The following is a 14410-nucleotide window of genomic DNA, read 5'->3' as shown; positions in this document are numbered from 1 at the left end:
TTGTTTTAAAAGAGTTTACGTAATCCAAGGATGGTTGGTCTCCAAGAAGTCTTCTTACCCACGAGTTTTGTAAATTGGTGTAGGAAAAAGGTTTTCAATCAAAAGTAAGTTCATTTCATCAAACAAGAAATTATGAATTTAAGAGGTTCTTGTGAAAACGAGGATCCTTCGAAAAGAATTTTTAGCAAAGAACTTAGTGTTTGTTAATAGTTCTAACAAATGATGTGTCGATGTTTGAAAAGAGTATTTGGTAAAACGATCATATAACATCTAAAAGATCTTATAAGTAATTGAGAAAGGTTGGTTCGATTTCGATTAAGAATGGAAGTCTCTAGTATGATGATATAACGTGAGTGCGTTTTAGTGATTAAGTCGAATATGAAGTTCATGGGTAAGAGATTCATTGGACCGGTTAAATTGATAGGTAGCATTCCGTAAGCTTTGGAAATTCGTGTAGTAAAACGTTTAAGACATGATTAAGAGTCTCGTGTATATGAGTTGAGTGAAAATAGATTGTAGAATAAGAAGTACGTTTGATAAAACAATGTATTTTGAAATCGGTGTAAGTATATATTTTGAATAATGATAAATGATTTAGGTATAAAACATGATCAGGTTTGCATAATAAAACACTTTGAAAGAAAGTTTTGGTAACGATCACCTAGGTAAGGGAATCACCCCTAACTCGTTGGTGAGGTCGTTTTAAGGAAAGAGGGAGTGGAGTTAATCGTCAAGGTAAGGAAATCACTCCTATCTCGATGATATGTCTCCATTTGTTGTTACAAGGAATATGAATAAAATTATATGAAACCATGCATATATATAAATGTAAGAAAAGATTTAAGATGTGTGCGTGAGAAGTAAATATCGAAAGTAAATTTGAATTTGAAAGATTGCATCGTATAAGATAAATAATAGAAACACATGCTTGATTAAAGTTTTGGATGGTTCCAAAGCGGAACTTGGACTAACCAAAGTGGTCGAAAAGTCTTTTGAATTTAAGGAGCATGCTTTGGCCTAATAGGTAAAATACTCTCGCCGACAAGTCGGTTAACGGTAATTACCCTTCCGGTTACTACATGTCCCAAATCAATCGAAATTTTGAGACTTGGCGGGATTTATGAAAAAAAAATCAAGGAGTGGAACTAGTCGACAAGGTGCGGGTTTCACCCCTAATTTGACGATTTCGTATCCTAAGTGTGGTTGGTACTCGTCGGGTCAAAATTTAATTTCAACACTTGACGAGGGTCCACTAGAATTTCATGTAAAAAGAAAAGTAGATGGGTCGAGAGTTGTTCACCAAATTGTGGGTTTCACGCCTAGCTTGGTGAAGTTGTCTCGTTTGTGTATTAAGAGTGGTTTTGATTTTAGTATAAACGAGTAAAACACGTATGTTCAAAATAATAATAACAAGTATAAGCATAATAAGTAAGTCAAGAAATAATACGTAAAAGACATTTGAAGGATAGCACATAAAGGATGGAATAATACAACAAGTATTAACAAATAATAAAGCAAGTATTAACACAAAAGTGACATATATGTTTAAAAGGTCAAAAAAGAAGATAAATAAGGAGCAAATAAAGTATCATGCAAATGGTTCAAAGAAATCATAAGAATAAGGCTCTAGAATTATAGACTAGGTTAAAGCATTCCTACTTTTCCTAATTCCCTATAGTTATGGCTCTGATACCAATCTGTCACACCCCAACCAATGGCGGAAACATCGGGATGAGACGAAGTGTGAAGATTGCTCGAGACATCATAACGCTAATAATTGTGACAAGTATTTAAATAATCCGATTTCATTTCATAAATTAAATTATCAACATTGCAAGAAATTCAAAGACAACAAGTTTAACAAAAATAACATGACAACATAACAAAATTGATACAACATATTAAACCTAAACCTCTATACGAGTATCTAGGCATCAACGCTACTTCTTTTCATAGCATCGTCATCATCAACCTGTAACATGTTTAAAATAATTCAATGCAAAAGCAAAGGCGAGTATACAAGTTTAAGCATAAGTATAGGTATAAGTGTAAAAGTTTAAAACGAATCCACATGGCAACTTAGTCTATACGAGATCAACCTAGCGTGGCATGCAATATTTCTAGCCTACCTCTGTTTACGCAAGAAAGTTTAATTAATTCAACATGACCCAAGTTTAAGGGGGGCGGTGCGTTACTCCTATAGCGCTATACATGTCGAAGGGAGGCTCGTGAGAGCTAATGACTAAAACATATCACATAAGTATAGTCCACGTAAGCATCAAGTATCATAACATAGTATTCATGTATAAGGATTGTTTTGTGCATTGCTTAAAAGAATAAGTTTAAGTGTAGTTTAATAGTAAAACATGTTACACCCCAAAAAGTGGTAAACATAAAAAGGGGGTTGCGAGTATACTCACAAAGTTTGCATATGCTTTCCGATTATCCAATTGTTGACGAGTTGATGAGGTTAGAGGATTGAATGTGCGGGGTTAAAGTTCAAGTATGCTTGGAGTCGAGATTCGGTAGTTAAAACAACATAAAAGTAAGATATGAGAATAGCATGTGAAAATAATCATCTTGTACACATAACCCTTGTTCTTGACACTATTAGAACTCAAGAGAGTTGGTATGATTTCATAGATTCAAAGGTCCATTAGAGTCGTAACAAGAGCATGGTCATAGATGATGTAACATATTCTTGACAAGTAACTATTAAGTTACCATCAAGTTTAGTTACTTAGGTATATATGTATGTACATAGAATAGCTTAGATATTATATTGGTTACGAGTCTTATGATTCAAGCATGAGGTAGGAGATCAATGTCTCCATTTAGGCACCTCTATTGTTCACCACTACACTTGTTGTTATAAACAACAAGGAGGGTCATGAACATACAAGTATTATGCTATTAACAACAACTAAACTATAGCAAAACATCAAGTAATGAGTGGATTCTTATGAAGGATAGCCCAAGCTAGTCCAACCATCACACATTCATCAAGTTTCATACTTGAACACTACTTGTGGGTAAAACCCTAATTAAAAACAGAAAGTTTATGAGGTTTTAACCCCTGATTTAGATGTCTCAACCATGTTTTTAAGCTTAACCAACCATAAGAGGGGTTGTAAGCATTAGGACATTGGCTTGAGTTGTGTCAAACACAAGTTGGATGAAGTTTACATAAGTTTGTAACAAAACAGAAAGTTTTTGGTCAATTTCGGAGCAATTCCAGGTCTGATTTCTCCAAGGAGAAGTCAAGGAATCAAACTCCATGATTAACCAAGCAAATAGGAAGAAGAATCAAGTGTTTTCATCAAGAAATGAGCAAGTTATACCAAGTTTAGTGTAGAGGTATGAATCTGTCCGAAAATGCAGATTCTTGCTTGAATTTGAGAGTGTTTTGGTGAGATTTGAGAGTGGTGAAAGTGTCCAAGTGCTTGGAGGAGCTTGGGTATTTATAGGGAGGTGTTTAGGGTTGTTTAGAGGGGTTAACAAGTGCCTAAACTCGGTTTAAACTCGATATCCCGCTCAAAAATGGAAGCTGGTCGCGACCATCCAACTTTCTGCAGATCAGGGACCTCACGCGGGCCGCGTAAGAGGATGGGGCAAGTTCACGCGGGCCGCGAGCTCTTTGTGGTTCCGGATTTAAGTTTCGTTTATTACATTTTGGCCCCTAGAGTTGTGTAATTGATATTTTTAAGGTATTTAAGGGCCATATTTGCCATAAAGGCATAGTTCAAGACATGATTTAGTATGAGGAGTATAAACCAAGTATAATTAAGCGTATAAGTATCAATTCAAGTGTCGTTCTTGTTCAAAATACGTTCGAAGCATAAGTTTCATGTATTTACAAGTTTAGCACCTAGTTTCCAAGAATTATGAATAAGCATAATTTGTTCCACGAAATTGAACGTATGAGCATATATAAAGTATGTATAACATGTGATTAACAAAATACGAGTTTTATTCATGATCCAAGTCTCGGATTTTACATCGCTTTTAATGAGAGAACGTTTTCAAGACCACGAAGTTTCCAAAAATAGTTTTACAAACAATGGTTTCTAATTTTAGGAAGTATGAAAACGCGGGGCGTTACAGGGCATCTGGTAAATATTCCGGGGAGGAATATTGGTAACGGATTTGACTGGAATGTTAAACTGGAATGTTGGATAATACACTCACTCCTATCACCTTAAGTCCCATCTTCTACCGAAAAGGTTGTCGGGGAGGCAACGGGGTTATTAGTTGATAGCGTTATTAGGTTTGGCACCCTCACACCGTACCGGGGAGGACGGGCGTGAACTAATTACCTTAAATCATGACCAACGCTTTGATAGGGGCATTGGGGATGGGCAAATAATCTGGAGCCATCTTGTACGGTATCGAGTTATTATCAACATTGTTTTTGGAAAATGCTTTTGAACTGAACTAAACTTTTGGCAGCAAAACATGTTACACGATTCTCGGTAAACAAAACTGGGAACTCACCAGCGTTGTCTGATACACTTTTCTGCATGCTTGCAGGTCTATAGGTATTTGTCGTTGGAACTTGCTGTCTGGGATGCTAAAGTGGTCATGGGTCTAGATATATGGAATTACGAGACGAGACACACTTGGTTCATAAATTACTTAACTAATGATTTATGCTTCCGCTGAATACGTTGAGTTATAATTAAGGTTTTGTAATACTTTGATATATTGAATGGATGTTTTATTGAAATCTTGTTATGAGTTCAATGTGATTGGTGCCTAGATCCTGGTACGTCACACGCCTAGCGGGAGTTTCTGCATGTGGTAATTTTGGGGTGTGAAAAAACTACCCTGAACAACAAATCAAAGGTTGCACTGAGGTTGCAGTGCCAGTTGATGCAGAGGAAGGTTTACTGGTGTTCTAGAGAATTCTAGACGATTTGAAGAATTTGACAGGGACGAGCTTTTTAAGATCGACAGGAAGACACCACCACCACCATTCACCCACCGCCGCCCCTAACCCACCACCGCCCCTACCCTTCACTCACTACCATCAGAATCACCCTCACCCACCATCGTAGAACTCCCACCACCGCCAAACCCACCAACACTTTCACACCCACTGCAATCCACCACCCACCACCACACACCTCCACCATCGTTAAACCAATCATCACCATCACACCTACCACCGTATACCTCCCACCACCGCTAAACCCACTATCACCATCACACCTACCATAATCCACAATCCACCACCGTGCACAAGTTTTTAGAGAAAGAAGACTACAGGGGGTTTTTTATAGAGAGAGAGGGAAGAGAGAGAAGAGAGAGATAGAGAGAGAGAGATTTGTTTAATTAAATATTATTTTATATTTACAAAATAGTCCTTATGTATAATTTATTTGCACAATAATCCCTGAAAAGGTGAAAAGACAAGGATACCCTTATGTGGAAGACACATGACCATATTTAACAAAAAAAATCTAACTGGATTAGGGTTAAAAGACATAACGTGCATGATTTTGAAATGTTAAGGACAAAACTCGTTAAATTTAAAGGTAAAACTTGTAATTTACTATTTAATCTTTTATAAATACACTAGTCTTGTCTTTTAACTTTGTATATTTTTCATGCTTTTAATTTTTTTCTCATCTGTTTTCTCCTTAACATGTTAAATACATTTTCTAGAAAGAGTTTAAAACAAATTTTATTTTTTTCTCATCTGTTTTCTCCTTAACATGTTAAATACATTTTCTAGAAAGAGTTTAAAACAAATTTTATAAAGTATATGTTTCTTAATAAGAAAACACATTATGTAAAATTAATAGAAAATCATTAAAAAACAAAATCGTTTTTTTGTTCAAGGAAAAAATAATAAAAGGTAACAAAATGACAAAAATAAATAATAAAATGGGGTACGTTTAGTGTCTGCTAATATTTTATAATTTAGGGTGGTGTTGCTAAACATGCCCCCTCTCACAAACTTGGGGTGAGACTCACCATTAAAAATATTCTCCCTCTCACATGAACCATATGTTTAAAAGAGGGGGTAGGAGTATCTGTTAAATTTGAGTTTCATATGTCCTTTGTGTCTTTGCATGTTTCTTGTGTCTGTTTTTGTTTGTGTGTATATATATAGTCATATGTCCTTAAAGAAATCCAGGTTTATTAAGCATTTGCTGAAAATTGAAATTAAGACAAAGGAGAGATGGGGAGGGTGTGTGTAACAGGAGCAGGAGGATATATTGGCTCATGGGTTGTGAAGCTTTTGCTTTCCAAAGGATATGTGGTTCATGGAACTGTTAGAGACCCATGTAATCTTAACTTCCTGCTTTGAATTTGTTCATAGCCTTGATTTATGCAACCATTGAATTTTTTGTTACCCATGTGTTATGTTGTGGTTTTACTTGGTCCCAATTCTGACTTAACCGGCCCGTTTATGTTTGTTTGCCATTTGTCTTGACTCGTGATTTATGTAATTGTTATGAAGGTGATGAGACAAAAAATGGTCATTTGAAGAAATTGGATAACGCTGAAGAAAGGCTGCATCTTTTCAAGGCAGATTTGTTAGATTTCGAAAGCCTTTGTGCCGCCTTTGCTGGCTGCTCTGGAGTTCTTCATGTTGCCTCTCCTGTTCCTAGTGGACATGTGACAAATCCCCAGGTAAATAAATGTGAATTGATGTTATTTATGATTCAAGTGTTATACAATTAGAATAAAATCAATGATAGTAAGGAAGACTGGGAACAAACTGTCAAGTTAGAATCCGGCCTCCATATATATGAGGAATTTTGTATCAGAAAGTAGAGCAAAAACAACTGATGGTTTGTCACAAGATCTGGCCCGTTGTGTCTTTTTGGTTCATGTTTTAAGCCATGTATCTTTAAACAAATCAAAAGTTATGTTGCTTAGAGTTGTAAAATTTTCTAGCTCACTAGTTTAAACATGAGGTGGAGGGTTAAAATCTTGCAGCCGCAGGAATAGGAGTATTTTAGACGTAGGTTAGTATGTGGTTAAAAAAAGTATAATCATAGTAATCCTATTATTTCAATAAAAAGCTAAAACTTTGAATAAAGTAATTTAAAAAGGTTTTGGATCTATGCGTTAAAGATACATTTTGGGAGACCCTTTAACCTGTCAAACCTATTGGAATTTTATGTTTGTAAGTTATGTTTAATGATAAAAATATAATTCAAATTAACGCATTTTTAATACATTAGTCGAGCCTAAACTTGTGTTTGAGCTTGAACTTAACAGGTGGAACTGCTGGATCCTGCTATAATAGGAACACAAAATGTATTAAACGCAAGTTTGAAGGCTAAAGTCGAAAAGATTGTAGTTGTCTCTTCTGCATCTGCTGTTATGGCGAGTCCAGAGTGGCCGTCAGACATGGAACTGGATGAAAGCTGTTGGACGGATATAGAATACGCCAAATCAATCCAAGTAACTGACAACAATTTGCTTCAAATTTCATTTTCTTTACGAGCATCATTCGTAAATAAGTAAACATTTTGTAATATGGTTTCTAGCACTGGTATGGTGTATCCAAGACGACAGCAGAGATGGAAGCTTTGAATTTTGCAAAACGACATGATGTGAAAGTGGTAACGATTTGTCCATCCATAGTCATCGGGCCAATGCTCCAGTCCACCATTAATGTTACCAGCTTACTACTTTTGAGCTACATGAAAGGTCAGTAATTATAAGGGATGGTAATGGGTCTGGTTAGTGATTGGTTATTAGAAATTCCAATGTCATAAGCGGTTATAAAACCATGCCTCATACCCGTTGGGTACGTTTTATTCATTAGTACCAATTTGGTTCATGAAGTATAAATGTTTATGATCTCATCAGGGTTAACATTACCTGTAGGGATGCACATTATTCATAACATGATCTTACTCCTCTCATAAACATACTTCATATAGCGAATAGTGGAGGCTTCAAATGAGAAGATTTTTTTGTAAAAAAAAAAAGAAGAAATTTCAACTAATAAGAATACTTCATTTTACTTCATTTAATATTTTTATTTAATTTTAATATAAGTGTATATTGGTAACTTACATAAATTTTTAATTTGTATTCTTCCCCTTTAAATTTGTAACGCCTTTTCAAAATACCTACTTTTTCCAAATTAAAAAAAAAAGATTTAATTTAAAGTGTAGAATAAATTACTAGTTGTGTAGGATAAATTACGAGTTTTGTAAGATATATTTCGAGGTGTGTATGATATATTTCCACTGTGTATGATAAAATTTTATAATGTGTAGGGTATATGTAGGAAAATTTTAATATGTGTAGGTTTTTTAGATTGTATGTAAGATAATTAATGATTAGTTGACTAATTAATTAAAGAGAGAAAAATGAATTATATGAGTTATAAATGAAATAGTATTTTACTATTATGCTCTTTTCTCTTTTTTTCTTCTAACATTAAATTTCTTCTTAAATGAAACCTACCCGTAGCGAATAATGGTATATAATTGTAACAATTTTGTAACCTTAATAATTTCAAGTTTCCAAACACCTCGACACTATTAAATTATTATCTTAAAATTATATAATATTATATATTAATATATTTGATTTTGATGTGCCTAACGAGTTTAAATAATTGGGTACATATCACATAATACCACACTCGTCTCATACCAATGAATATTTTGTAAAACTAATAACATACACTGTCTCATCCCTGATTACCTGTCCCAAATGTTTTGGGTTTTCCTGTCGGTCTTGGTCGTCTTTCACCTTCTCTGATTACCATTGTCCATAGATTTCATTTTGTACATTATCAAAATAGTTATTTCCTTGAAGTGGTTTACACTAGCTTCAAAATGTACACAATAGTTAGCAATTTGCATTCTTTTCATTTCCTGTTTTTTAGAAATAATGTATACTTGTCATTCATTTTCCCTTTTTTAGAGGAAGGCAGAACTCGAGAAGACACGTTGGACAACCTTAGACGTCCATACGCAGACGTTCGTGACTTATCAGAGGCGATTTTGCTGTTATATGAAAATCCCGAATCTGACGGGAGATACATATGTTCAGCCTACTCAATTAGGACAGAGGAATTTGTTGCAAAAATGGAGAACTTGTTTCCTGGCTACAATTATCCCAAAATGTAAGTTCAACATATAAGAGGTGGTAATTTGAATTAGTTATGAGTGGCTGATTCGGGTTTTTTTTTTTAATCTGTAAAAAAAGGTCTAGCTATAAGGAGAACAGGTCAAAAGTTGTCCACAATGTATTTTGTAATACATAAAACCGTCTAAAATCATTAAACTAAAAGGGTAAGAAAATTGTTTAAAAAATAACTTTTCTAAAACATTGGAGATAAATTTGTTATGGCTCAACCCGACCAACATAAGACCACAGCTTTTGACACCCGTCCATTTTGCCAGCTCTAGTTACCTAAGAATTTCTGGATTCATGTTATGAAGCATTGCCATTGCATTGCCATGCACACCCGTAGAGGTGTAAACAAGCCAAGAGGCTGGAGAGCTACTCGTTATCGGCTCGGTTAAAAGCTCAAACGAGCCGAGCTTTAACGAGACCGAGCCCGAGCTCGAGCCTGAATTAGAGCTTGTTTAGTTATCAAGCCTGAGCTCGAGCCTAAAATACAAAACTCGTTTAGTCTCTCACAAGCCTATACGAGTCCAAACAAAAATTTCTTTATTTTTATATTATATAATAATAATGATTATAACATGGGAGAGCCGAGCTCGAGCCGAGGTTTGACGCGTTTAAGCGATATTGAAGCGAGCTCGAGCTGAGCTTTTAGCTCTTTTGAGGTTGTTCTCAAATAGCACAAGCCGAGCTCGAGCTTTGGGTTTTATTTGCGAGCGGAGCTCGAGCTCAAATAAGTAGGCTCGAACCTAGCCGAGCTCGAGCTTCATAAAAACATGACGAGTCGAGCTCGAGCTCAAGCCCAGTCGAGCTCGGGGTCGGCTCGGCTCCTTTACACCCCTACCCAAAGTGGGGAATATGTACTTCTTTGAATCCTAAACCCTAAATTATTTAACTAGTAATCTGTTTATATACAGCTTTAAAGAGAATAGTGGTTTTAATCCACTCAACTCAAAGAAGCTGTTGAAATTGGGATGGAACTATAGGCCATTGGAAGAGACCATAGTTGACACCGTCAAGAATTATGAAGAAACTGGTTTATTGGGGAAAGGGAAGCCATTTCCATCTACTATAAGGTTATAGTACCATTTTGTTGTTGAAGTAATTCAAAGTCCTTGATGATATGGCAAACTTGGCAATCTGGATGTGGCTTTGAAGTTGCTTTTTTTTTTTTATCGGAGTATTTATTTATTTTATGTTTTATTTATTTTTGCAAACGTTGGTCATTTTCTTTATCGTGGTCAGTAAGCCAGGGTCATGGGTCATCATGCTTGTTTCCTCGGCCTAAAGTAAGTGTTATTCGGCCCGTTGAGTTTTCTTGTTCATTAAGTTGTTAACCTTAATATGTTCTATATATATATCTTGTCTATCGTATCGTAATTCCTGTTAGAGCTAAATAAAATATCCATATTTGCAGTCCACGGACATAGGATCTTTACTGGAATCGAACCACGTAAAATTCTCGTGTTCGTGTCGTGCTTTATATTTTTTGTTTGCATGTTCATTATGAATCAATATTCCGTTGCACCACTTTAGACCTAACAAGTGGTATCAGAGCTTTCGACTCGTTGGATTCATGTAATGATTCACAGTCTTGGTTTTCCATTCAAAGAATCAACCGTTAGTCGATCTCGTAATTTTTTTTTTCAGTTTGCGATTGATAGAAAAAAGATACTTTTTTGAACTCCTTTTGGAGTGTGAAACTAGGATCAAGAAGCAAAAGGAAATTATTTTGGCACTGTAAGGTCGTCTTCCTTCAACGAACACACGTACCGGACCGATCGAACACACACGCGATGTGCGAAAACCACCGTGTGCCTCGTACCGCAACGTAGAACTCGTACAGAAGGTATAGAAGATGAGAGAATCGTGAATACACATAGTATTCACAATCAACAATCACACAGATTGAATAATGAACACAAAGCTAGGGTTTGTTTGCATAAGAGGTTTTTCTCCAAAATTTCACTGTTTCATTGAATGTCTGATGATTGCATACATCACAAAGCTTTTATATAATCATATGTTCTGACATCATGGACCTTACAATGAAACCCTCAGTACTTAATAAATAAGTACTCACCACTAACTAGAAAATACAAGTTCGCACATTATAAGAGAACCACAGATACTCACCATATAAAAGAATACAAGTACTGACATTCTAAACCCTCAAGTTCTCATATGAATAAGAACCCTTGTCCAAACTTGTGACACTTTCACATAATTGCAAGATTAGTCCTTCAATGTTGAAACTTCAGCAGTATCCAGCATTTATCAAACTTTGGTGCACTTATAGACCCCCCCCCCCCCTTGATACATGCGGGATCTACAGATCTTCATTAAACCCTTGAGTAGGCACTTCCTGCTCACACCTTGTTCTTCATGCAGAACTGAACAACACGAATGAAAGGCATAGCAAGCTCACGGTCTTCAGTGTTGTAATACAGCGGTAAACGCCTCAGCTTTTTCAGATCTGAAAGTTTGAAATTCACTAACCACATTGGATCTAAAACTTTCACGATCACTTCAGATACTTTCTGCTTAGTGATAATAGCTTCTCATGTCCTCCCATCAAGGTACCAGAATTTTATCCCAACCATGTTGTCTAAGTCAAACTGCCTCAAAAGAATAGCTCTCAAACATAAGGCAGGTCGGTACACAACCTTATACTGAATTTCACCTGAGAACTTATTTCTTGTCCTGACTCAACGTCCTATAGCATGTGTAAATTGCTCCCACTTCATTGCTCTGCTTTCATTTTCCAAAACTTTCTTCAAGTGACAAATAATTCCATTTTCCGTTGGAGTATTCAAGTTAAGCCGAGCGATATGATGGGGGTCGTGACCTGGAAGAGAACTTAGAGTTTGAAAATGCGGTTTGAAGTACTGAACTCCATCCATACGCTTGATCAAAACCAGATGATTCTGCTCATCCCAATCCCAGCTTCTGATTTGCCCAGAGAACTCTCCCTGTAGGTGTTCAAAACGCTTCTTCTGAGTAAGATCTAGTGGGAGTTTTCTAAACCATAAAGCTTTCTGAATCTCTTCAGGAATCGGCCCTGGATTGGGATTAGCATCAACCGGAGTATTGTTATAAGCAATTCCGCGCAAGTTTTCAAAATCAATTTCCACTCCTTCGATTGATTCAACATTCATCAAATACAACACATTATCACATTTGCTCATGACCGCATGATCAACATCTTCATTTGGTCTGAGTTCCTCTACTATTCCAACGACTTCGTCATCTTTGTCTAAGTCGTCGTTTGAGATGAAGTGCTCCCCGGCTTGCATATCATGATCCGAATCGGATAAAACACTAAGTTCAACCTCTGTCGGACCATTATCTCCACTTGCATCTTCGCCTCTCTGAGACTCCCCCTCAACTACAGCATCAGTTACAGCTTCCGTAGCTTGTGAGCTACTTGGCTGCTCCCTCTGCTGAGAAACGTTTGGGTCTTTGTCTTTGTCCAAGTCGTCCTGAATCTTTTTCAGCTCGTCCAACTTGCACTGGGCTTGAACTTGCAGGGACGTATTCTCCCTTGAGCAGCCAACAACTCGACAAGCTCAGCTTCGTCCAAAGAATGCTTCTGATTTGAGACCTCCTTGTCTAGTAGCATCAAGGCCTCCAGTTTCTACCTCTGCTCCTCAGACTCAAGAAACTTCGGTTAGGAGTGATAAACCTTCTTTCCAAGTTTATGTTCAGGGAAAGTTGGAAGAGGTTCATCAGGAGATGCAAAGACAGACAAAGGTTATCAATGAAATTCTGGAAGCTAACAAGAAACAACAGAAAGAATTGGATGAGCAGAAAAGGATAAATCTTGAAAATGACAAGAAGATTAAAGTCTTTACTTTTCAGTACCATAGACAAACCATCCAATCAGAAATTCTGATCAAGAGGGATATGGCGTATACCTCGCGACATGAAACCCTTTCTGCTGCAACTGAACGGCTTCGCAGAATTGTTTATAAAGATAGTTTTAATCGTTTATATAAAAGTTTATAATCTTTATCTTTATTTGCTATCTAATAACCGACGGGTCGGGTTATTTTAATATATGAAATTATACTTATTAAAAATAAAACACTTTAATTGCACTAAAAAAAACAAGTTACAATCCACATCATCACTCGACGTTAGCATCAAATAAAAGGGAAAAAAGAAACAAAAATCCACATCATCACGGTTGCCTATGAAATGGATGAAAAAAAAAACCCTTAATTTTAATGAAAAATGAATGTTGAGTGATCTGATTAGAACACTTTTGAAACTTGAGTGACCTAATTGAAACACTTTTAAAACTTGGTTACTATTCTACAAAGTTACCCCATAATATATAAAGTTATATTTATTCAACCCGTGTAATACACGGGGTTATAACCTAGTAAGAATGATAACAAAATCCGGACATAATATAAAAGTCGAACATAACTGTTACTAAACCAATATGTACGGACTTTAATTATGTAAAACTGGACAGAGTTTGATAAACACAAAGTTTATTAACCCTTGAATAAAAAATTTATCCATATAACTTCGTCAAATCTAAGTCTATACTCGTCCGTACTACCGTGGGACAAAATTAAATTCTCAGAAATTAGGACAAACTTTTATTCAAAATATTTCACAAAACAATCATCATTTTTTTAAAACAACCAAACACCCGCCAAGAATCACCAACAAATAACTCGTATAAAAATTTTCAATCAAACAACACTTTTATCAAGCAAAATCATTAAATCATTCATTTTTTGAACAATGATAAGCGCAAATACAAGTAATTAGGCTATTGTTTTCTCAAAATCACCAAGAATAAAAAATCTATCAAGAAACACTAAGTTCATCGAGTTTACCCCAAAACCCCCAATTTTGCTAACACCCAAACCTTAACCAAAAGCATAATCAAGAATCAAACAAACCAACATGTTATCTTCATTCAAACATCAAGCATTTAATTAAGAAACTTTCAAATCCTCCAAACATCAAGAACACCATGTTCAAGTTACAAGCCCTAGATAAAAAAATCCCAAATTTGAAGAAGATGAAGGTAAAGATAAGAAGATACATACCTTGAAGATGATAATACTCTGAAATTTAAACACAAATATTCAAAATATTAAAGAGTTTTGGGAAGCTAATAAGTTGAGTCGCCATTGGGGTATCGCCATGGGGTATCAATGAAACTGTGGGTTTTGAAATTGTTGAGAATAACAAAGTCTGATGTCTGTCTGTGCACTTACAGGCACACGTTTATGTAAAGGTGAATTGTTTCTTTATTGTTCAACGAAGTAAAAAG

The 14410-nt window shown here is 35.8% G+C and overlaps 1 protein-coding gene across 1 annotated transcript; it reads left to right on the top strand.

The window, feature by feature from the left end:
• The first annotated feature begins 6077 nt into the window (after nt 1-6077).
• Nucleotides 6078-10491, top strand: LOC118479265 (cinnamoyl-CoA reductase 1-like). Its single transcript, XM_022152958.2, has 6 exons — nt 6078-6293; nt 6470-6642; nt 7237-7422; nt 7509-7671; nt 8905-9106; nt 10029-10491. The coding sequence occupies exons 1-6, from the start codon at nt 6188-6190 to the stop codon at nt 10192-10194; spliced, it is 996 nt and encodes a 331-aa protein (XP_022008650.1). The 5' UTR covers nt 6078-6187; the 3' UTR covers nt 10195-10491.
• The last annotated feature ends 3919 nt before the right edge of the window (nt 10492-14410 follow it).

This window comes from Helianthus annuus, chromosome 14 (assembly GCF_002127325.2).
Source record: "Helianthus annuus cultivar XRQ/B chromosome 14, HanXRQr2.0-SUNRISE, whole genome shotgun sequence".
Lineage (NCBI taxonomy): Eukaryota > Viridiplantae > Streptophyta > Magnoliopsida > Asterales > Asteraceae > Helianthus > Helianthus annuus.
Note: the sequence above shows the minus strand (reverse complement) of the source record. Positions and strands in the feature narration are given on the sequence as shown.